The sequence below is a fragment of the Asterias rubens genome, chromosome 8 (assembly GCF_902459465.1).
Source record: "Asterias rubens chromosome 8, eAstRub1.3, whole genome shotgun sequence".
Classification (NCBI taxonomy): Eukaryota; Metazoa; Echinodermata; class Asteroidea; order Forcipulatida; family Asteriidae; genus Asterias; species Asterias rubens.
In genome coordinates, this window is record NC_047069.1 from 3,757,634 (window position 1) to 3,783,237 (window position 25,604).

At 40.3% G+C, this 25,604-nt stretch overlaps 1 protein-coding gene across 2 annotated transcripts in view; it reads right to left on the reverse strand.

Moving 5' to 3' along the window:
• LOC117293307 (heat shock protein 75 kDa, mitochondrial-like) overlaps window positions 1-25,525 on the reverse strand; it is a 50,067-nt gene extending 24,542 nt beyond the window's left edge. Inside the window, exons 1-9 of one of the 2 annotated variants that reach the window (XM_033775561.1) lie at window positions 25,376-25,525; window positions 14,515-14,676; window positions 13,659-13,741; window positions 12,238-12,387; window positions 10,402-10,473; window positions 9,869-10,038; window positions 7,058-7,167; window positions 4,122-4,195; window positions 3,291-3,570 (exon numbers count right to left, since the gene is read on the reverse strand). In XM_033775561.1, coding sequence (XP_033631452.1) covers window positions 3,291-3,570; window positions 4,122-4,195; window positions 7,058-7,167; window positions 9,869-10,038; window positions 10,402-10,473; window positions 12,238-12,387; window positions 13,659-13,741; window positions 14,515-14,676; window positions 25,376-25,490 — 1,216 coding nt within the window. In that variant the 5' untranslated portion in view covers window positions 25,491-25,525. Of the gene's footprint in view, window positions 1-3,290; window positions 3,571-4,121; window positions 4,196-7,057; window positions 7,168-9,868; window positions 10,039-10,401; window positions 10,474-12,237; window positions 12,388-13,658; window positions 13,742-14,514; window positions 14,677-25,125; window positions 25,155-25,375 lie in introns of those variants that run through there. The other variant, XM_033775562.1, reaches the window with a different exon arrangement.
• Window positions 25,526-25,604: the final 79 nt, after the last annotated feature.

Sequence of the window (25,604 nt, forward strand, 5' to 3'; positions counted from 1 at the left end):
TGTCCCTTATTATACAAGTCATTAAACGCATTTTTGCGGTCAAAGCAACAGGCACTCTAGTAATCCCAAACTGGACAACATCAGCATTTTGGCCCTTTGTCTGCCCAGACGGCACACACCTAGATTATTCAATTGTAGATTGGAAAGTATTGCATACGTCATTCAGCCCTTCATCATTGGGCAAGAGCACAGTTTTCCGAAAGTATCCAAATTTTTCATGCTTAGCATTGAGATACGATTTTTCACAATCGTTCAGATCTTCGAACATGGGGTTTTGTCTTGCTCCTCTCGGCAGCTGTCCTGACTGTGCAGTTAACGCATAAAGTTCCTATCTTCCTTATAAACAGTCGCTCAAAATTGACAAAGCGAAGATTGTGTATGATTGAGAGATATGATTGTATATAACATTCAATGCAGTTTATTGCATTTAGGCTAATTTTAGCCGATGCCGATTTGCGTGCATCACCACATGGATGGTTTTTATAACCAATATGCGAATCACCTTCGTTTTTTCCCCAGATTACCATATTCATGCCTTTTTTGCTTTACCCTTTCTTTGGCGTTCTCTAAATAGTATGCGAGGCGAGCAGCTCCGCCATTCCAATGTTCACCAAAACATTAAGTTTGTGTTGTTTTTTCTTGTCTATTCTTGTATATTCTTACATGAGGTAAATTTAGAAAAGAAAATAATTTTCTAACGTAAGAATGAAGTAAGAAAGTTAATTTTCTTTTCGTTATTGCACGACAGGTGCAGCACGCTCGTTAGAGCGTGCAACGATTACGTAAGGTTTTCTTTCACATTCTCCCTTAAAACCGGGGCGTTTCAGCCTATTGATCACTCTCAGTAGAGCAACTTACCTCGCTCCCAACCCGCCCTTTGCCCTAATAAATAAATTAAAACTAAATGAATGAATAAAGCTTGCTCGGAGTAAGGATAGCGCGACCTACGTCCAACATCCTGGTCGCGTCCACGGTTCCTCCACAAGTTGGGGGTTTTACGTGGCCACTGAGCGCTGATAACTCAGCCTGGTGTTGGACGCCGAGCTTTCGTTGCACGTTTTCAGTAGCAACACCAATTACGTGCATATTAAGCACAAGTGTTTTTTATCCTTGAAACGACAGATAAATTTCCTTATCTCAGATCGTCTGCAGAACGGCTGATTTAGCCATAAAATAGCATTTATTGCATATACGTATAATCATAGCACTTTGGCTATGGTATGGAGCACAACTTTTGCTGCTCTCTTTTATTTTGTCTGTTTCAGATAGATGGTTGGCACTCTCTCATTCAGCATCTGACCCGGAACTAAAGCAACTTGCCCTCGAAGCCCTACCAAAACTACTGATGTCATCACGAGCACACTCAACAACGATAAAATACAGCAATGGTTGGAAACGATGGGAATCATGGGCTTCATCCAAGACCGGCGTCATATCGTTTCCCGTCAACCCTACTGATTTCGCCCTATATTTATCTTCATTATTTTCATCTGGTCATAAAACGGCAGCAGACTCCGCAGCATCCGCTGTCGCCTGGGCACATAGCTTGGCTGGATTACCGTCACCTACAGAGGATCCATTGGTCAAAACAACCTTACAGGGCTACAAGAGACTCACAGCCTCTACCCCAAACCGGAAGGAACCGGTAACACCTGAAATCATGGCGAAACTTTACAATGCTCACGGTCAACCTAGTGCAGCATTAGACGATCTACGCATACTATTCGTATGCTTTATTTGTTACGCTGGTTTCCTTCGTTTTAACGACATCAGTAACGTAAGACGCATGGACTGTAGTATACTCACCGACAGTCTCGTCGTACATTTATGCAAGTCCAAAACTGATCAATACCGCCAGGGCAACAACATAACAATTGCAAGAACATTTCAGCCAACCTGCCCAGTTGTAATCACAGAACGATATTTTCAAGCATTAGGCGATCCCGACTCTTCTCCTCTACCGGTACTTCGCAGACTGACACGTTCCAAAACCGGTCTTGTTCCTACTACTCATGGGCTAAGCTACACCAGAACTAGAGAGATCGTACTAGAAGCCCTCCGACCATTCGTCCCAGATATTCGAAAATTCGGCCTCCACAGCCTGAGGTCGGGAGGGGCAACCGCAGCTTCAAACGCCCTACTCCCATCTCACTTAATATCCATGCACGGAAGATGGAAATCCGAAAAGGCCAGAAATGCATACATAAAAGCCGATCCGCAAGCGCGTTTACTTCCCTCCTCTGTACTTGGAATTTGAATTTATGTGTATAATTGGTTAGTTAAGCCGACGAGAATAATGATGAAACTTAAATTAAATGAGTTGGATTATGTGAATGTCATGAATAAATAGTATGCGAGGCGAGCAGCTCCGCCATTCCAATGTTCACCAAAACATTAAGTTTGTGTTGTTTTTTCTTGTCTATTCTTGTATATTCTTACATGAGGTAAATTTAGAAAAGAAAATAATTTTCTAACGTAAGAATGAAGTAAGAAAATGAATTATTTTAATTATTGGTCCAGCATTTTACTCAATAAAAAAATGATTTATACACTTTCTAAAAATTGCAAGTTATTTTGTGACACTGCGACGGCCCCGTGTTTGCATACGGCACCGTTGTTTACACATCAACATGGAGCCCGGTTCCAAAGGGTACAGTGTTTCCATCAAAGGAAAATGTGAATCTGCTGTCATTTTTGAGCGGATAAATTTAAGTCAACAGCTGAAGGTAAAAGGACGAGTTGGGTCATTTTCGTTGCTGGGAGAAAAAATAAAAAAGAAGAAAACAAATAAATAAATAAAAATCCCGACCGACTGACCCTATTTTTGGGGGCCTGTTACGCCAACATAACATTTTTTTTTTTTTTATGCCTAAGGGTTAAAAATGTACAAATTGGCCCTATCGAATCGTGCAGCTTTAACAAGGTTAAGTTTCTGAGGAACAGCCATTGACCTTGCATTGGTCTAGTTGGTGCCCCCACCCCCATGCCAGCTATATCACTTCGTATACATTATTTTGAGGTTTTGAAATAATGATTGAGATTTAAAATACATTTCAAAATACTCAATAAATCAAAGCAGCCCAATATTGCACTCTAACAACCCTAGTAAAGTTTGTACTGTTACTATTGTAAAGCTTCCTTAGGGACTGCTCTTGCTCAACTATTACAAATTTTCATTAAATTGAGGCCGATTTGTATACGCAGTAAATCCAACAAATACTAATTTTTCAAAGAGATATCCCTATGTTGTCACTTCTTACATCCTCTCAAGTCAAGAAGATAAAACTTACCTTGTATAAATCTGAACCACTTGGGCAAGATTTTATCCGACTTCTGTTGGATGAGAACCCTCCTACTATATAGAGCCACGCCCCCTGAGTGGTCCTGACTCATCTCCCACATTGCAGGGGGTCTACTCGGAATGTAGAATAAACTACGTATACTAAGTGGAGCATCAGTCTTATAGTGCAGAGTGTAGCGAGGTTTGTCGTAGGAGTTATGGGTCAGAAATTGATAAAACTCTTCATGTTGTTGGTCACTGATGTCCTTTGAATCCTTGGTCCACAGAGCCTAAAGGTTAATAATCAACAATACAGATCACTGGTAATTGAAATGTTGTGGATACTCCCAGTCTCGACTGAAACCCTCTAGCGGGTTACAAAGGCGTGGTAGTGTCTCCCTTAGTTATAATAATAATAATAATAATAATAGTAGTAACAAATGCTTATATAGCACATTTCACAATGACAGTATCAATGCGCTTTACATTAGTGCCCTGGTCATTGGGCCAATAACATCCCTTTAATCTTGTTTAGCTCCCTGTGAAATGTACAGCCCCCAGCTTGCGTGGCGATCCGAAGGCCTTTTTCAAACACAATATCAACCTTTACCAGTGCAGGTACCCATTTATACCCCTGGGTGAAGAGAAGCAATTATAGTAAAGTATCTTGCTCAAGACCACAAGTGTCACGACCAGGATTCAAACCCACACTCTGGTGACTTAACCACCAGAACTTGAATTCCATGCTCTTAACCACTCGCCTCGGCCATGACACTCTACATCATGTATGAAAGAGAGGGGTAGCTCTGCAGTGTCTAAAAGCCACTGCATATAAACGTACCTGTGTTGTATTCATTAGCTTGCCATTGAGGAAGATAGGCATACCAACAAACGTACTGTGTTTATTGATGATTTCTGCAAAAATACATGATTAAAAATACATTTTCAATTATGAAGACATTCACTTCCTTCCTTTCATTATTGCAAAAACAAACAAACAGACACTTCTTGTAAGGTGAGTTCTCAAATTCAATTCAAATATTTTATTGAGAAATTACTTCTCTCTCAAAAACTATGTTAATTCAGAGGGAGCAGTTTCTCACAATATTTTATTCTATCAACAGCTCTCCATTGATCGTTACCAAGTAAGTTTTTATGCTAACAACTATTTTTGAATAGTGTACAGTGCCTTTAAAGGCACTGTACACGTTTGGTAATTGTCAAAGACCAGTGTTCTCACTTGGTGTATCCCATTATAAGCATAAAATAACAAGCCCGTGAAAATTTGGGCTCAATCGTTCATCAAAGTTGCGAAGAAAATGATGGGAGAAAAACACCCTTGTTGGACGAATTTGTGTGCTTTTAGATAGGAAAAAAAGACTTCAAGTCTTTTATTATTTTAGTGAGAAATTACCTCTTCTCAAAAACTACATTACTTCAGAGGGAGCCATTTCTCACAGTGTTTTATACTATCAACAGCTCTCCATTGCTCGTTACCAAGTCAGTTCTTAAGCTAATATTATTTGTTTTGAGTAATTACCAAACGTGTACATTCCCTTTAAAACAAAGAAAACATAAGCATTGCCAGAATGTAGAACATTTGTAAAAACCCAGCACACATATGTGACCCGCTCCTTCATCATGAGGAATGTCGACTAAATTTAATTTTTTAGTTTATCATAATAATCCCAGCAAGCAAATCTCACCATTTCAAAAAAATAAAAAACATGATCATACGACCTTCCTGTCCGAAATTGTTGATGACCTTGACGCTAAATTTTATGACCCGTTTTGAAAAACATAAACGCCAGAAAAATTAATTTTTAAAAACGCGACGTCTCACACACTCATTCAAATAATATTTTTTATGAAATGAAAACATCGATTTTTAACCCCGGCGTAGTCGAACCAACAATAGGGCCACAACTTACAAACAACCTAATGATAAGTTTAATTATAATGTGTAGACAATTTCAACAATAAACTTGACAAATTTTACCTGAAATATTAGAGCAATTTGCTTTGTTATTTCTAACATGAAATGCGAGTTCGTTCCTTCACGGCAGGGTGCAACGCATCACGTAATCCCCGGGGCCTGAACAGCTAACATCACCTGCGTCCGGCCGTACATTGACTCTGCTTCAAGACCAGGGAACAGATTTCATTCGCAATTTTCCTGTGCCAGTTCCCATGACTTTAGTGCTACTTCTCACCCAACACCAAGATTAACTGAAAAATTATTCCTTTATCATTCAGAATTATTTGGGTTTGGAGTATGTCAACCTTCTCTATTCATTCTCTATTGATTCTCTATTATTCTCTATTGATGAAAATCAGACACTGTTTTTTTGAACTTCGATAAACATTCTACTGGATAAAACAACAAGGGCCCCACACGTAGCCGAGTGACAAAAATCACCATAGCTTGGCTCTCTATGTGTGGCGTGTACTGTGTACTACGACCCTGTATTGTGCACGTGTGGGGCTCCCGTATGCTGCGCGCATAGTGGAACCAAGCTAGCTATGACGTTACGTGGCAACAGCACTAGGTCGGGTGACGGCCTCGCTGCATGGATGAACAGGCGCCTCGGTATGTAAGCCGTACTAATCTAGCGACGCGAATTTTATGAATGAAAAGGTCAATCGATAAACGGGTTTCCTTTTCACCCCTGTAACAAGCAATGCAATCATCTAACGTGTTGATGTAATGTATGAGGTCACTGGCTTCAAAAAAGTGTCTCTTGGTGGCGCTTTTGCGATGTGCATGGGGCAACTATCGCAAGATTAAGGCAACCTAAATCTACAGAAATAAAAAAAACTAAAATTTTCAATAATTTTAAATACTTTGTTGTTTTGATTGTGTTGGGTGTAAAATTACACGAAATGAGACTTTACTCGACATTCCTCAATTCGTCGGAGCGGGTCACATATGATTGATGTAGTAGGTATTAAAAACTGATTGGTTTTCTTCTTGATAAAGTACAACACTTGTTTGCAAACAATACCAGTTTGGTTATTCCAGAGGAACTCCTTTTTAGTTTTAACCCGAACGATTTTAAAATAATTCCACATATATTTCCTGTTGTTCCGCTCTAATTACTAAACCTGATACATACGTACTGTATTCATGATCGAGAGCCAAATTCTCACTGGTCCAATCATCATCACATGAGTATGCTATTTTTACCAAGTGCACGTGCCATGCTAGTATTCATGCGCAGGGTTAATGCGCATGTATGTGCAATACTCTTTTACAAATGCACTTTAAGAAGTGCTAATGGAACTGTCGCACAGGCTCTAGTACACATGAGCAAACACTGTCCTAGCTAAAGATGGCCGCACATGTAACTGTCAATCCGTGTTTCCCTGAGCTTAATGATGCCAAACTAAAGAAGTGTGAGGTATAGTCAAACAAATACAACATGTACTTCAGATGGGTAATCGATCTTAACTCTCCTCGCTATTGGAAAAATTACAAACTAGTTCTTTAGGCTTCATCTTCGGAACTCCCGGCCACACCATGGCCCCAGGGCCTGTGCCCCCTTTTAATATTGCGGTCTTCGGCGCTCCCATTAATATTGATCGGGGGAGGGGAGAGAGAATGTTTATTGTCACGTTGCCAATGGGTGGCCCAAGCATTTTGGCCGGGCTGGTAGTTTGTCAATTTCCAATATCTTAGGTAGATATTAATATCCACTGTCAAACCATGTTATATTGGTAAACTATGGTGATTAACATCTATTAATTTGTCAGAATTGATGTTACACAAACTCCTACCTTTAACGTCTGCCTCCATGGCAAATCTCCAGCAGTCTTTCTTTAAATGAATCACAATCTTGGTACCCTTCTGGACTCCCTCTGCCTCATTCATCTCATAGTTACCCGTCCTATACAATCAGATCACACACCCACAGTCAGTCAAAAGAATATTTATAACGGTAAACATTTATTAGCTACAGTAGCCTTTAGTCAGTGCGCAGGCGGCACCTCCAGATGATACGCACGACTACAGATGTCACGCACTGAGAAAACCAGGGCGAGCGGCTAAGCCGCCAGGCGCTTTACCAACTCGTTGCTTTGCTACCAGTAGGAGAAGTGTAATGCTATATGCATTAGTAGGGCCACTGATTTTCCGTTTCAGAAAAGTGCAAATTCCGTTTGGTAAAAACATGAATTCCGTTTCAGGCACAAAAAATTCCGTTTCATGTTTTTTTTAATTAGATAAAAGGTTGTTTAATACCCAGGGACACACTTATAAAAATCAATTTGAGATAAGCTGCACTGCTGACTTCGTAAAATGTTTATTTGAACTGACAAATTTCAAAAAAATACTTTTTTATAATTGTGGATTATTTTGTATACTACTGTTCGATGAAACAAAAACATGTAGTAGTCAGGGTTAAAAGGTTGCACTGTGACTGCAGTATCAATGCACATGATGTGATAGACTTGATTCCAAGTCTAAAACTGCAGTTGATTCTCTGCATCAGCCACATTGTAGGCTAATGACAGGAGTGTATCCACAAGAGGGCGCTGTTTCAGCATGATCAAAGACTTAGGAACAAGTCTATGGACGTGACCGTTCTCCATCCACAAACAAAATGTCAGCCATTTTGTTTTCGCTTTGGCGACAGAATGTTGACAGTTTACGGTTTTATTTTAGACCTTTCCGAGATGAAAAAACATTGTATGTGTTCTTATAGATCATAGGTAAGCTAGTTTGTGTATTATTGTTGGTAAAGGAGAGGGAGAAAATGCAATTTGGGTGAACAAAAAATGCTTAAAACGTGCCGCGAATAATGCCCTTCGCTTAACCATGTTAACAACGTGTGTACATCATGTGTGTAAACATTGAGGATGGTGTGAAGTAGAACAGAATGATCCACGGTTACGATCTCGTACTTTTTTATGGTCTGATTTCTGATGCCTTTTTAGTTTAACAAAAAGAATCTTAATAAAGAATGCAATTTCAATAGTTTTGGCGTCAAGGAAAAAAAAAAAAAAAAAAAAAATCATTTTCTGAAATCCCGTTTTCCGTTTCAAAGGGCGGATTCCGCGAATTCCGTCCGTTTTCCGCGATCGCGGAAAATCAGTGGCCCTACATTAGCCTGATGAGTGTTGGCCAATAAGAAGACAGAATTACCATAAATATAAATAGACCACACAACGTTACCCACAAACATTCCTGGTTCCTCAAGGATAATGGACGTACTAAAAAGTCATGTGCTGAGGTCAACACAAAGAAAATGCATATGAATACTTCATGATCATGAATAACTGATTAGATAAACGAGTTGGTAAGGCGCTTCGCGGCTCCTCCACTCACGCAGGTCTATTTTCGTGTGTGACATCCAGGGTGCAGCGGCTGCATAAGCCTTGAATACAGGCTAGAGCTACAGTGGAACATAGCTATAATAAACACCAAAGTAATGAGCATTTGGCTATATTGATTAAAACCTTTGGCTCGTGATTTGACTGCATGTCATTCGTACAATATATGGAAACTATCAACTTTGAGAACAGATTAAGATTGTTAGATTCTCTATCCACTGGGGTCATCATCAAGGTCTACATTCCTAGCTGTCAGATAGCTCCACACCAACCTCCTGCAAGACGGAACAATTCTTCCCCATTCAGAGTGAAGTCAGTTCTCAAGAAACCAAGCTTTCCTGGGAAGCTGGCAGCCTGCAGGCTTATATGATGGTTATTTAAAGGCAGTGGACACTATTGGTATGTAAATACTCAAAATAACTGTAAGCATAAAAACTTACTTGGTAACAAGCAATGAAGAGCTGTTGATTGTATAAAACATTGTGAGAAACGACTACCTCTGAAGTAACATAGTTTTTAAGAAAAAGGTAATTTCTCACTCAAATAATAATTAACTCCAGACCTGAAGCCTTTTATTATGAATCTGAAAGCATACTTTGGTAATTGTCAAAGACCGGTATTCTCACTTTAGTCAAGTCAATCTAAGCAAAAAAATGGCTTAACCTAGACAAAATTGCAACAGAAATGATTTTTATTTTGCAACAGTCTCTAAAAATCCTCCTAAAAAACATATCAAAAAAGTAAAAAAAGTAAGCAGGGGAATTATGCATAATTTGCATAAATTAAAAGTTGCCATTTTCGTCTCTATTTACACTAATGTATATATACGCCCTGATAGTAGTAAAATTTGTCAAATTTTCACCTCAAATTTGCATGCAAAAGGGTCTTGAAACCCTCCAAAACAAAGTATCAAAAAGGTAAAAAAAAAAGGAAGTACGGAAATTATGCATATTTTCACTAGTGTATGTGTGCACATGCCCTGATAGTTGGCATAAAATAACAAATCTGTGCAAATTTTGACGCAATTGGTTGAGAAGTTGTGAGAGGGTGATGAAAGAAAAAACACCATAGAGCACAAATTTTGTGTGTTTTCATATGCCTTAAAAATGTTTGAAAGACTTCAGGCCTATCACAAGCTCTCCATTGCTCGCTACCAAGTAAGTTTTTATGCTAACAATTTTTTTGAGTAGTTACCAATAGTGTCCAGGGCCTTTAAAAAGAGCCGAGATTGGATGTGTGTGACTGAGTTACACTTACCCATCAGATGTCCAACGATAAGCTTGAGAATCTGACTGATGAGATTGGGAATAAACATCTACACGATCTCCAACCATGAAAGCAGAATAAAAACCAACCCCAAACTGACCAACGATGCCACTACTTGTTGAGTCAACTTCCTCATCTGTATTCAATTCTTCAAGGAAGGCCTATGGAAGGAAAATTACAATTACTAAGTATTAGAACAAGATTGCACAGAGCCAATGGAAAGTAATCTTTCATGATTCAAACCCTATCATTTGATATGAACACAATGTAATGCGCCATATATTTTTGACCGCGTGAGGGCGCCGTAGTTTTAAGTTACTTTAGAAGTGGATAAAAACGGCTCCTTTAAAGGTCTTATTGTCCGTGATGGATTAGATGTCTGTGGTGGTAATGTGTTCCAGTCTTTAATAACTGTTTTGGGTATGAATGAATATACCCCACGGAAGTGATACCAATATGTTCGAGAGTGCCCTCAAGCAGTCAAAAATACGGCGCATTACTCCATGCTGTAAATGATTACTTACCTTGGATCCTGACCTAGCAATAGTTCCCAAATTGTTGATCATTTCTTGTTGAGTCATTCCTAGCCCAGTGTCCTGCAAAGACAAACAACATTCATGATTAATATAATTGCCCTAATAGTTTATTCTCAGGAATATATCCCCATCCACCGCAATGGGATATACGATATACGATAAATAACAACAATAAATAATTGGTGTAAATGTAATAATGATAAGAAAATGTGGTAACAATTTATTATTATTCACTATCATTCCACGTCTCTTGAGTAAGCAACAAACTTTTTATCATTGTCTTACTTCGTGTAAGTATCATTCAGTACCATTTTTATGCATGGTCTTATGACCATGCATACTATGTAAGATGCAGTTAACGATGGAGGTGCTACTCATACTTTGACACCTTAACTTGGTTTGCGAATTTGTTGTATCCTACCACTTATACACCTGCCATCGATTTCACAAAACTCTTCCTAACTTAAGACTAATCTTAGGACTTAGATCGAGTCCCAACCCTGCACTGAAGCATTCAGACCTTAAAATTAATCCTAAGTTAGGACGATTTACTCGTCCTAACTCGAGATAAGACGAGTCCTAACTCTTCGTGAAATCTTACGATTTAACAATCATATTCATGAAATAATTTCTCCTGATCCATAATGAACTTAATACATTATTTGATCACAATAATCAAGCATATTGGAAGATTTTAAGCTACTGTACAATGTAGTACAGATTATCTGCATTTAAAAACAACAAAGACAAAAGCATAGAAACTACAGCAAGCCTAAATTTACATCTACATGTATGTAAGAATGAGGTGGACCATGTGAATACAGACAGACAAGCCCAAGGAAAGGAAGAATGTCATGGCCTAGCGGTTAAGAGCAACGGACTCAAACTCTGGTGTTTCTGATCAGCAGAGTGTGGGTTCGAAACCTGGTCATGACATCTGTGTCCTTAAGCAAGACACTTAACCATGATGCTTTGTCCATCGTAAAGCCGTAGGTCCCGTGTGTTGTGTAACTCACATAAAAGAAGTCAGTGCACTTATCAAAAAGAGGGGTTGGGCCAAGTGTTCCTGGTTTGATTGGCAGCATATTGCGCCACAGCATCTTGTAAACCATTACATGGTTCTATGTACAAGGAGTTGATCTCAAAATTCAAACTACGTCACTCATACCTTGCAAAAAATACTGTTGGTTTAAGCGCCTTGAGTGCCTCTGAGTGATGGGTATGCGCTACATGTTAGAAGCCATTATATAACACCCAAGCAGATCCTTGCCATTTGATTGGAGGATTGTCCGTCACGTGATAGCAAATAAATGTACCATTGCTTTTTCGTTCCATCCGAAAAGTACCATTGCACGCTGGCAGCGTGCAATGGTACTTTTCGGATGGAACGAAAAAGCCGAGTAAAAACATCACTGCGTGCGCGTGCCTTTGGTAACACAGCAGGTGTTATTGCAAGGCATAAAAATAAGTAAAATTTCTAGCATTCGGCTTCTACAATTAAAAATTGTAGGCCTACGCTTTGTTTGTTTTGAAAGTTGTATCTTTCAATCAAAATTACAAAGATCTACTTGGATGTTATATAAAACAAATAATGAATGTTTTTCATTCGTGCAATGGTGCGAATATGTTCATTCGTTGAAAGCTGGAATGTTCCATTCAACTCGGCTCCGCCTCGTTGAATAGAACATTCCATCTTTCAACTCATGAACATTATTCGCACCATTGCACTCATAAACATTCATTATGTGTATACTGTTATTACTATCATTACTTGCAGTCACAGATATGTTATTACAGAACAAATCCACTGTATAATGTACTCACTTGAATAGTGAAGGTTCCAGCTTCTTGATTGGTTGCTATGTGAATCTCTAAAGGCAGGCCTTGACTGACCCCTGACCCAGAAGTCAATGATGTGTAACGTAACTTTTCCAGAGCATCACTTGCATTGGAAATGAGTTCCCTGATGAAAACCTAAAGAATGTCATAATTTACAATCAGTAATTTATTACACATGAATGAAGAGATTAAAGGCTTACATAAAAGGCAATTGGCAATATTGGTGAATCAAAATAATTGTTAGAACAAAAAAACTTCCTTGGTAACAATCAATGGAGAGCTGTTTTAAGAAAGAGGACATTTCTCTCTCAAATATTAAAATACTTCAGGCCTGAAGCATTTTATTAGGCATCTGAAAGCACACAAATTTGTGCACCAAGGGTGTTTTTTCTTTCAATATTCTCTTGCGACTTTGATGACCAATTGAGTCAAAATTTGTGATTATATGCATTGGGGTACACTAAGTTAGACAACTGCCTGGTCTTCGATAATTACCAAAGGTGTCCAGTGCCTTCAATTGCAACAAAATGTTTGGACTGATGTTTTGATGTCAAGGTTTATCAGGTCACAGTTTTCAACATAATACGAGGAAATGCTCGCAATGTGCTGCTTTTAGTCATCTTAACTGAACTTTTCTTAAAGTCACCTGGAAGTGGTATTTTGTCAAAATAAAGCTTTTGTCACTAATATATGTGTTTTGGTGAGTGGAATGTGAATAAACAGTTTACTAAGGTTCTAAAAAATAGTTCTTATTTTATTTACAAATTTTTGACCCGAGAGGCAATGTTCGTGTCGTCAATCGAGGCGCGATATTTGAAGAGAAAATACTGCACAGAAAAAGACGTCAGACTGGACCACTAGGCACTATTGCTCATGTGAGTCTGACCAGCCATGCAGACTGACCCCATCGCTAGTTGTTTTGCTGCATACACTTGGTCGGCATTGCCGGAAAAATGCAAGAAAAACAACTTGGACTTGCATGTACTTTGCCTGCGTGTTTTCTCTACGCATCAAGGCAAGGTCTGCAGCGATTGACGTCACAAAAGGGGTAGGCGAAGTCAACCCCCAAACAACTTTATCTATTTTTTAAACATATAAATCGTTAAAAACAATTACTAAAAAAATTGGTTTATTGTTACTAAACATAATTATACTCCTATGTTTGAAAAAATAAAAATTATATTTCCAGGTGACTTTAAGACTTCTGTTCTTTTTTATGACATTGTTTTACTCATTATTCAAAAACTACAGCAAGTAACATCTTAAGGTAAGCTTTTTACTATTATTATCTTCAAACTGTTGTAAGTCATGGAGGTAGAAATAGTTTAATGTAAATCTGTGGACATTGTGTTTTGCGTCACAAAAAGTACCCAGACCCTTTAAATCAAATTATTTGTTATATTTACCTCATTCTCAGAATAAAGTGATTTGGCAACAATGTCAAGTAACATCTTCGTCTCAGCTTGAAATTCATGTTTATGTGCGGATCCTAAAAATAGACAATCCAAACAAATTTTATCAAATCAAACTCAAACAGCTGCAAGAATTGAATACATTCATGTACATTAGCCTACAGATTAACGGGGGACGTTGCCTTGGATCAGACGAGACTATCTGGGGTAGACGTGCACTAGTTACCGAATTATGCCAGTCAATACGTGTTTTTATAACACACCTTTGTCTAAAATATGAATTATGAAAAGAAACATTTCAAGGTTTTACTCAACTGTTTTAATTCAACAATTTACCCATGGACACTTATAACACAATCTTTAAGTGTATCCTTCAGCAAGGTGATGAATGTGATTTTGATTTACTCTTATTATATCAAGGGCAAGTAGTGAAAGAACTGGAAATAGTACATCAGTGCATGAACACTTCTTTGGATCACTGCTTACACGATAATACAGGCCTGGAACTACTCACAGGCCACCAAGGCCATAACATCTGTTGCCCCTGGTCTTGGCCTTGGTGCCCTTCAAAAGTTTCCCATTGACTTTGACATTTTCCAACGGAAGTGCCCTTTGCCAAATGAAACTGGCCTTACCCTTTCAAATTGTTCAAAGATGAAACTCCAGGGCTGATATTATGCAGAGGATCTACTAAATACATATAAGATACTAATAGAGATTGAAATAATAATAACTAGTATTTAGTGCGCTCTTCATACATGAAAAGGTACATACATGTACACAATCATTTGTGTTGACAATAAACTTGGATTGATCTGAAGTCATGGATTTGGATGGATGATTATCTTACCAGCCACTGACTCTACATCTTGGATGATATTATGGAGAGATTCTTCCTCTGTTTGGTTGGATGTCTCAGCCTGCTCAGTATACAGAGAAGATGACGTATGTACACATCGAGGTATAGGCCTACTGCTTAAGAAAGGAGGCACACTCCTCACAGAATCACTACCTGTATAAAAGACAATTAAACATGTGGATTCAAAAAGGCAACCATGGTAAATGTGGATTCAAAACTTCCTATTACTTTAAGTTCAAGGGTGCACAGCCCTCCTGTAATATTGACAGAATCTACTACAAACCATCACATAATCTCGGTCCTACTATTTGCAGACAACTTGCTGTCAACTCGCATGCCGTCATCTCACCGTAACCTCCCTGTCAACACAACCACCATGCAGATGGCAGGGTACGTAGAGTTAGTTTTGAACATAAGGACCCATCATTGACATCTTGTCTTGGGCCAACAAAGTCCACAGATTTACATTAAACTTAAACAGTTTGAAGATTATGATAGTAGAAAGCTTCCCTTGAAATTGTACTTACTGAGGTGCTGTAGTTTTTGAGAAATGAGTCAAACAAATATTTTTCGTCTCAGTATGTAGCATGTAGTATGTATTTAGCATGTAAAAACGTATTAACAGGTTATGCTATGGTTTTGGTATAATATTGGATTTTACATGCTAAAATAATTTTCGTCTTCCCGAGACGAAAATTATTTTGTGACTTGTTTTACTCATTTCTCAAAAACTACACGACTTCAGTTACTAATATTTGAAGGGAAGTTTTTCACTATCATAATCTTCAAACCCTGTAAGTTTAATGTAAATCTGTGGCCATTTTGAAAAAGTACCCCAATCCTTTAACAGTTCTATGCCTCTTTTGTAGATTTTACACTTAAAAACACAAACGGTTCCAGGATTCAGGCAACTTTAAGAATGTAACTTCTGATTGGGGGTCCTACTACTTGGTGCCGTCAACTCGCCGTCAACTCAACCAATATACATTAAAAATCCACAAAAGAGGCATAAAAATCTTTAGTATTAGCTAAAAGATAATTTTCATAAATTTTAGGTTACATTTTGGTTATTTTTACTACGTTTAGTTGAGTTTTGATCTCGTGAAAAGATTATCGCGAATCAGCAAAGCTGTCACCCGCCATATTGCTTTTTCACAGAGCTTGTACAACATGGAGAACAGAGGGCGCTTTCCTGAAAACGGAATAGTCTTGGCCCAAGCTGTCAATCTTGGTAATGCATAGTGTATTATTATGTACTGGTCAAAACTAATCCATACCTGCCGTCTGGGTAGTGGTTGAGTTGACGGCAAGTAGTAGGACCGCTGATTGGAGGCATCTATTTCAGTTTTGTTTTTACCATCACATTGCGGATATCACATTGCGGATATCATGAGATTTAATTTTGTATATATAATAATTACTATACTATTAATAAGAAATGAAAAACAAATGGATAATTAGTTTTCATATAAATATTAAATTGTTGCGAGTATCGCCAGCAGACAGGTCTCACTTTCAAGATGTAGACATTGATGGCTACGACGGTTGTGTATGGGACTTGCAGCCCCAGATTCTTCTTGAGTGCCTTCAGTACCTGCAATAATTTAAAACAAATCAAACTCTGTTATTTTAATTAAAATAAAAATGAATCCAAAATTCATATGCACGGTTCTTTAAAAACTCAAATTTCATTAGATGAAGAATTTCCAGTGTTATTTAAAAACTCAAATTTGGAATGTATTCGTTAAAATAAAAAACAAATTTGATGAAGAATTTACAAAATCAACCTAACAAACATAATATGCAATGTTCTTTAAAAACTCAACTTTCGTTTCAGTTCGGTTTTATAACTTGCATTTTGAAATAATTGACGGCGTTTTTAATTTACGAGAAAATTAAATGTTTTGAAAATTTAATTTGTTAACGGCAGTGGACGCTATTGGTAATTACTCAAAATAATTGTTATCATAAAACCTTTCTTGATTACGAGTAATGGGGAGAGGTTGATAGTATAAAACATTGTGAGAAACAGCTCCCTCTGAAGTGACAAAGTTTTCGAGAAAGAATTATTTTTCCACGAATTTGATTTAGAGACTTCAGACTTAGAATTTGAGGTCTCGAAATCAAGCATCTGAAAGCACACAACTTCGTGTGACCATGGTGCGACAAGGGTTTTTTCCTTTCATTAATATCTTGCAACTTCAACGACCGATTGAGCTAAAATTTTCACAGGTTTGTTATTTTATGCATATGTTGAGATACACCAAGTGAGAAGACTGGTCTTTGACAATTACCAATAGTGTCCAGTGTCTTTAAAAGAAAATGAACTTAAGTTTGTACCTTTTTGTGGCCTTTGGGTTTGCCGCGAGCGATAAGCTGTTCTCTTCAGGTGCGATGGGTTGGGACAGCTGGAGCTGGTTGATGTGATGGCTTCGCTAATTGCATGCTCCCTGATGACATCCGCTGACCAGAAGTCGCCAGCTTTGCCGTCCTCTTCACTGCCGCAGTCACCTCTACTGCAACATCTCCTCCAGGACAGGAAGGCTGGCTGTGGATCTCATGGATGCCAATTGCCTGCTCCCTGATGACTCCAGCTGACTGGAAGACGTCCTGCTTTGCTGTCCTCTTCACTGCAGCAGTCACCTCCACTGCGACATCTCCTCCAGGATGGGAAGGCTGGCTGTGGATCTCATGGATGCCAATTGCCTGCTCCCAGATGACTCCAGCTGACTGGAAGACGTCCTGCTTTGCTGTCCTCTTCACTGCAGCAGTCACCTCCACTGCGACATCTCCTCCAGGACAGAAAGGCTGGCTGTGGATCTCATGGATGCCAATTGCCTGCTTCGCGATGACTCCAGCTGACCGGAAGACGTCCTGCTTTGCCGTCCTCTTCACTGCCGCAGTCACCTCTACTGCAACATCTCCTCCAGGACAGGAAGGCTGGCTGTGGATCTCATGGATGCCAATTGCCTGCTTCACCATGACTCCAGCTGACTGGAAGACGTCCTGCTTTGCCGTCCTCTTCACTGTCGCAGTCACCTCTACTGCAACATCTCCTCCAGGACAGGAAGGCTGGCTGTGGATCTCATGGATGCCAATTGCCTGCTCCACGATGACTCCAGCTGACTGGAAGACGTCCTGCTTTGCCGTCCTCTTCACTGCAGCAGTCACCTTCACTGCGACATCTCCTCCAGGACGGGAAGGCTGGCTGTGGATCTCATGGATGCCAATTGCCTGCTCCCTGATGACTCCAGCTGACTGGAAGACGTCCTGCTTTGCTGTCCTCTTCACTGCAGCAGTCACCCCCACTGCGACATCTCCTCCAGGATGGGAAGGCTGGCTGTGGATCTCATGGATGCCAATTGCCTGCTCCCACATGACTCCAGCTGACTGGAAGACGTCCTGCTTTGCTGTCCTCTTCACTGCAGCAGTCACCTCCACTGCGACATCTCCTCCAGGACAGAAAGGCTGGCTGTGGATCTCATGGATGCCAATTGCCTGCTTCACGATGACTCCAGCTGACCGGAAGACGTCCTGCTTTGCCGTCCTCTTCACTGCCGCAGTCACCTCTACTGCAACATCTCCTCCAGGACAGGAAGGCTGGCTGTGGATCTCATGGATGCCAATTGCCTGCTTCACCATGACTCCAGCTGACTGGAAGACGTCCTGCTTTGCCGTCCTCTTCACTGCCGCAGTCACCTCTACTGCAACATCTCCTCCAGGACAGGAAGGCTGGCTGTGGATCTCATGGATGCCAATTGCCTGCTCCACGATGACTCCAGCTGACTGGAAGACGTCCTGCTTTGCCGTCTTCTTCACTGCAGCAGTCACCTTCACTGCGACATCTCCTCCAGGACGGGAAGGCTGGCTGTGGATCTCATGGATGCCAATTGCCTGCTCCACGATGACTCCAGCTGACCGGAAGCAGCCTGCTTTACCATCCTCTTCACTGCAGCAGTCACCTCCACTGCGACATCTCCTCCAGGACAGAAAGGCTGGCTGTGGATCTCATGGATGCCAATTGCCTGCTTCACGATGACTCCAGCTGACCGGAAGACGTCCTGCTTTGCCGTCCTCTTCACTGCCGCAGTCACCTCTACTGCAACATCTCCTCCAGGACAGGAAGGCTGGCTGTGGATCTCATGGATGCCAATTGCCTGCTTCACCATGACTCCAGCTGACTGGAAGACGTCCTGCTTTGCCATCCTCTTCACTGCAGCAGTCACCTCCACTGCGACATCTCCTCCAGGACAGGCAGGATATCTGTGGATCTCATGGATGCCAAATGAGAAATGTGCACCAGCTTGGCACACAGACACCCTGCACCTCTTTGACTTGTTGCGTACATTGCAGAGCCAGGTGGTGGCAGATGACGTAATGTAAAGCCACTCTTCTTCCACTTCTTGTTGTAACTATACCCGTGGCTGTCAACCAGTATTGCCTTCCAACGTTGAGAACCTCCGTTGACTACCTTGAAAGTTGCAGTGTCATTCTCGTTGAGGCCTTGAACAGTGGCAGGTAGTGGGGCATCGGGAAGAGGATCCTCCTCTGGAACACTGGGGACGGTGAAACTTGCATTGATGTTAAACTCTGGTCGTTGTGTTACAGGGAATCTTCCAGGGACATTATAATAATAATAATAATTGTGGCTTCTTATATAGCACACATGTCCGTCACCCAGTGACGCTCCTGGCGCTGTAACATACAGTATTTCCTGCCAGATGTGGGACTACGTTTGAATCATGAGACCTAATTCTGATAGCACCATGTAATGCTTTTACAAGGTGCTGCGGCGCAATTTGCTGCCGATCAGACCAGGAACACCGGAGCGAACCCCTTCTCTTTTCGATAAGTGCACTGGGTTCTTTTACATGCGTTACATAACACATTGAAAGATTCGGCCGACTCCTGGTTACCAGAAAAGACAAGTCAACTTCCATCACATCATCAACAATTCCAGCAGAAGATTGTTCTAAAGCGGAAGCTCTTGAACATTCTCCAACTGGAATTGGAAAATCAGTCATAGAAATTGAACATTGAATAAGAAATATTTGTAGTCCTCGGCAGAAAACCCAGTCTCACAGGCCAGATGCTGCCATCTGTTGCAGCGGTCGCAGCAAAGTGCTGTCTGATTCCTTCGAACAGACTTGGTGTAGAACACGCAGGGATACTTCATGATGTCTTGAAAGTCTTGAATCTTGACACAGGAAACACTTGATAGCTTGAGGTACACAATAGTTGATACAACTGACTGGTTGTGCTATTATCTTAGACTTCTATACTGTACAGGTAGCAAGCTTCAGTGGACCGACAAAGACATCAAACAAACTTAAAGCCGCCCGACGTCTTGAGTTGAGCTGCATTAGCAAGCCCAATTAGTGAGAACAACTGACTGGTGGTGGTTTGATTGGCCGTTTTGGCCCCTTGTCATCTCTATTGAGAATTTATCTCCAACTGCAGGCCGCTCTCCACCATCAACAAAGCCAATCAGTGATTGAACGATGATTTGATTTGATTGACAGTTGCTTGAAAGAAGTTGCTTTCTAGTATTATATTTCACCCCAAATAAAGCACAAATTCTCTTTCTATTTCATTATACTTTTCTTCAGGTCACTGCTTTTGAAAATTTATTATGTTCACTACACTTTACTTTTGTTCGCACTTATATCAACATTGTCATCAAACGAGTATGTTGGAGCACCGTCCGTTTGGAATTACTACCGGTATCTAATACAAATAACATTTATAATACGCTTATTTACAAACTCTTCTTATTACATAAGCTACACAAATTATCCACTCTTATTTTAATGTTGATTTGCTTACTCTGCTAATAACATTATTGTTGTATTTAATCAAAAAAATACACACATAGCTTTTTGTGACAAAAAATGGAGGAACAATTAGTTTAAAAATTACCAAGTACTTGACACCACCGTCAAACACACTTCTGACTAAAACACTAAAACAATTATCAAAAACGGTGAAGATAAATCTGATAGCTAAAAAAGACATGTTGGGTGATGCATGGAGGAAGAAGAAGAATTTTCTTCCTCCATATATGGGTGAATGTCTGTAAACATTCATGTTACGGTACATAAAAATTAAAAAACTAATGGCACCACACATATAAATTTTAAAAAATAAAATAATTATTAACTCCGCTCATACTTTTTTTGGAGAAACTCAAATAAAAGTGTGAGCAGAGTTAAGGATAAAACTCTCGTCGACCGCCGACAAAATAATACGAACAGATGCTCATACTACATGTACTGATGAATATTCAAAAACTGCATCAACTTGTATCTCGTGGTGGGCGGCCCAGTTCAAATAGAGCAGTCATGAGCTATGATGATGACGTACTCTTTCATTGACGGACTGTGGATTGACGGGCAGGTGACGGGCAGGGAGACTGACGCTAAGAACGATTGTATGCTTGTTAAACCAAAGCACAAAGGGAGCATCCCCCCAAGATAGCCATTATGCAGTGAAATTCAGAGGCCAAAACTAATTTTTAATTTTGTTTTCCTTTTTAATATAAGTTTTAAAAAATAACACAAAATTAAAAAACATTGGAAGAATATTACGGTTAGAAGTTAACCCTTTTTAGGTCTACATACATGTATGCCTTTAATCCAGTCTGTTTTTAAGCATCAAACATAAAACGGAATTACAGGGTGAATTGTTTAAAACATTGGAAGAATATTATTGTAAAACATTTAAAAGAAACCACATTTCGTTTTAGGCCTATACGCCTAGAAATAAATAAACATTAACATCAAACATGTTATTGCTATTGTATAAAAAGTGGATCTAAATGAATATCCTCCCATAAAAACAAACAGATGGCGCTGACCATTATTACATGTTCACGTTTCTATGTTTATCTCCCAAGTAACTTACAGTGTATAAGGCAGTGCGTGTGCGCTGTCCGTTTACTATGCCCGCCGCTCACTCATATTGCGCGCACGCACTGCCGCACTGCAACACCCCTTGTAACACCCCTTTCACAGAATGGTTTAGTCCAACTCGGCTGCGGCTCGACAGGTCGTCATTCAATTGGCTGGTACCTGCGGTTCAGCGCTTGGTGACCAACAAATAAAGCGTTGGCTGTTGAACATATCGGGAAAACACAAAATGGCGATGCGACAGGTTCAAAATAGAACCTGGGAAATTTTTTGACTGTTTCGCTCCGGGATCTGGTAAGTTTTTGTCCTTTTTTCCCAAATTTTTTTCTTAATTGTGGTTTTTGAGTGTTATTCTGTAGACATTGAGGATTAAGTTCATGTTCCTAGAATTTATGTCATGATTTTTTAAAGTGGTAAAAATTGAGCAAATCTGTTGACTAAACTATTTCGCCTTTTTCACTCGCGTTAGCTTCGTAACCGCCCTCCGGCTCCGCAGTCGGCAGGAGGGTTACGTTAATTGAATTTTCTCAACTACCGCTCTTTTTACCGCTAATGCCGATTGCCGATTGTCCCCGACCATTCGCATATTTTTTTCCCAGGACAAACGTGTAGAACTATCTGCACACGTTCGTCCTGGAAAGAAAAAATACCTGATCCATGCTTTGTGTACAAACATATAGACACGCGTCTGGGAACTACAAAGAATAGTTCCCAGACGCGTGTGCATACGTTTGTACACAAAGTGCGGATTGTTTTTTTTGTTTTTTCAGGGGTGCGTTCCACTCGCACAAACGACTCGCAACTGTTCCCGCAAACGTTTTTTATCTTTGGAACGATTGGGGCGCATTATGCGATGTCAATATGGCGGCGCCCAACTTTGCTGTATGTAATCCTCTTTTCTACATCATTTCTTCAACTAATTAACTTTGTTACTTTAAATCTTCATTATAAATCACCGAAACAACAATGTAATTATGTTTGTGACAAAGAAATAATACCGTATGTTTGTCCACCATTTTAAAAACCACTCGCCAACACCTCAGAAGTATGTTCACCTAAAGTTCGCCAACGGGGGCAGCACACAACTCATTCCACTTGAAATTGTTGGCGAACGTGCGCAATTGTTGGCAATGTTTGCGCGAGTGGAATGTACCCCAGGACGAACGTGTGCAGATAGTTCTACACGTTTGTCCTGGGAAAAAAATACGCGCACGGTCGGGACAATCGGCATATCGGCATTAGCGGTAAAAAGACCGGTAGTTGAGAAAATTCACAATCAAAATTCATTTGTTTTTAACTCAAAACCTGTGATACCTATTTGAACAATTCCAAGTGTAGGGCTATCTGCAACTTCTGAAGCATTAGATCGGTAAGTTTCATGATGCAGATCGTTGCAGATGGTTTTTCAACGAAGCTAAAGATTTTGACATATTATCACTATCAGACGTGCTGGGGCCAAGGATACAGAGTGGATTGGACCGATTTATGGGGCTAGGGGATGGGCTAGGTACGAGTTGACTTGGGTACGGGTTCAGTGAGTTGGTCCACGAGTTGACTTAGGTACGAGTTGACTCGGGTACGAATTGACTTGGGTACAATATTTTGGGTACGGGTTGACCCGTTTCGCCTTCGGTTTTTCCCATTCACAAAATTTCAATCACCTGACCTAGCCCAGGTTGGACTCCTCCGTTGCAGGCAACGCGACGGAGTCCAGGGTATAAAGGTCCCGTACCATTGCGAAAAATTTTCAAAAATCTGTTAAAATATTTCTACATACCTCGGGACTCACATGCTCCTTGTAGATGGAATTCAAAGTTTGCATTATTTAAGTTTTTGAATTTTCTCCTTTAGTGTTAATATCTTGTGAAAAGAAAATTTAAATTAGCGTGTTCCAATCCCACGTCGTGCACTAACTTCTGTGTAAACACTTTCTTGCACTGATCACTAGCGGCCTACTTTTTGCAGCCAAATCGCTGTCAACCCGCGTTAACCAAACACTAAGCAGATGGATAATAGTCGGTGAGCAATTTTTAATACACAAAGCGCAGAACTATGCAATACCGAGCATTGACGTCTTGTGCTAAGACTTCATGAGCCGGAAGCGTATTTTTTTCCTAGGACAAATGAGGCCACTTTTTACCATAAATTAGCGCATGCTAACCGTCCCAGAAAAAAAATATGCGCGCGCAGGAAAGCGCCCTCTGTTGTTCGCACATATACTAGTAAGCACTGTGAAAAAGCAAGACAGCGGCAGACGATTTTGCTACACGCTTAGAATTTTTTTTTTTACAAGAAAAAAAACTTGACATTTGTAACCAAAATTCTATTTGAGCTGGAATATTTTATGCCTCCTGCCCCCGATTTCACGAAACTCATCGCAAGTAGCGACGCATCGTAGGGTTTTCGATGCGTCGCAGACCTAAGACACGTCGCGGCTGCGACGAGTTCCACAATACATTTCACCAAACACGTCGTAAGCACGACGAGTCGCAATACAAACTATTTTCACTCTTAATAAAAACAAACCTTTGGACGAGGATGAACTGCTAAAGTTCTGCGGCTGTTTTATGTTGTGTACAACTTGGTCATGAAACAGTCGTGTATTATAGTTCATTCAAGATGGCAGACACTACAATGTTTCGGACTAGTGTTTAGGTATTTTTTTTGGGGGGGGGGGTTATAATTATTTATTTGTTTAGTTGTTTTAGTTTGTGTGTGTTCGTTTGTTATGCGTGTGTTTGTTTTCTTTTCTTTCACCCGCCTTTTTTTTTTTTTTTTTTTTGGGGGGGGGAGGGTAAATTTCCATTTTGTTGTCTAGTGTCTTCCCGATTGGTTCACGGAAGTTACGTGTGGTAATTGTTATGTTCTTTCATGCATTTTGTGCGTAAACAAATGAAACGTAGCATTCTTATGACGACCCTATGGGTCGTCGTAACTTACAACGTGTTCTTCCTCGTTGTCAAGGAACTTGCGACGCATCCAACGCATCGTAACTTTGATGAAATCGATTTCATACGCATCGCAACTTACGACGTGTTACCGGTCGCAACTTGCACTTGCGACGCGTTGCAGCGCTTCGTGAAATCGGGGGCTGGATTTTAAAATGTATATTGGAGGAGTTGAAGGCGAGTTAACGGCACCTACCCTGTTTTGGTGGCGAATAGCGGCAAGATAATGCACTGTACTCAAAGCCATGCGCACTTGGGCTCACACGATCAAGTGGTACACGATGATCAACATCGCCAGTGCAGAACTTTGACATATTTTCGGATATAATTTCTTCCATGGATATATTTGTTAGCTGTGAACTCGTTGAGAATATAGTAAGGGACACTATGAATATATCAACGGAATTTCAGCTTCTCAAATCAGGTAAAAAATAAAGAAAATTGTAGTCAAACTTGTGTTCGCATTGTAAAGAACCTTTATACCCAGGACATCAGTGCAGTGGCACTGACTGACGTCCTACCAGGGCTATCACCTGAACTTACTTGAACTTACTTGAATCCACCGAATTTAACGACCCATGGTTCAATCATTGTTCAATTAATTTTGAAATCGGAAATCTCTCTTTATTTTAATTTTAATCTCACCAAAATTAGGCTCTATCCCTATGTGTCCTTTGATATCTCAATGTCCGAGGGGGCGACCAGAGAACCCACTCCGCAAAATGTTATAAGTTATAAATTCTTACCGTAATTCAGTCCCCAAATACTCCGTGTTACCACTGCACTACACTACAAATGCTGATTGTCCCCGGCCCCGAACTCTGCCGAACGCATCGCGAAGTCACGACACGTGACGAGCGTGTGCACATTATTTTTTTCCCAGGACAAACGTGGAGAATTATCTACATCCATCATATCCATCGGTGCTTCCCTCGGCTCCCCATCTTTCTTTCAATCTTAAATAAAACATATTAATTCCTCCCTGATTGTACCTACCACTGATAAAACTTCTGGAAAACGAGGCAGCTCCATAATGTCTAGTTTTACTCCGAATCACCAGAGGAAGTATTCTTTTGGCAATATTCATGCCGTCCCTCATGGAAGCCGCCATTTTAAAAATCACTTGCTGCCGCGCAGAGGTCGCGCGCCCTCTTGCGGCAGTGAATGACTACTGTCGTCAGCACCAACTCGGCACTCGTACATTACTTTCGAATGTCAAGGTCGA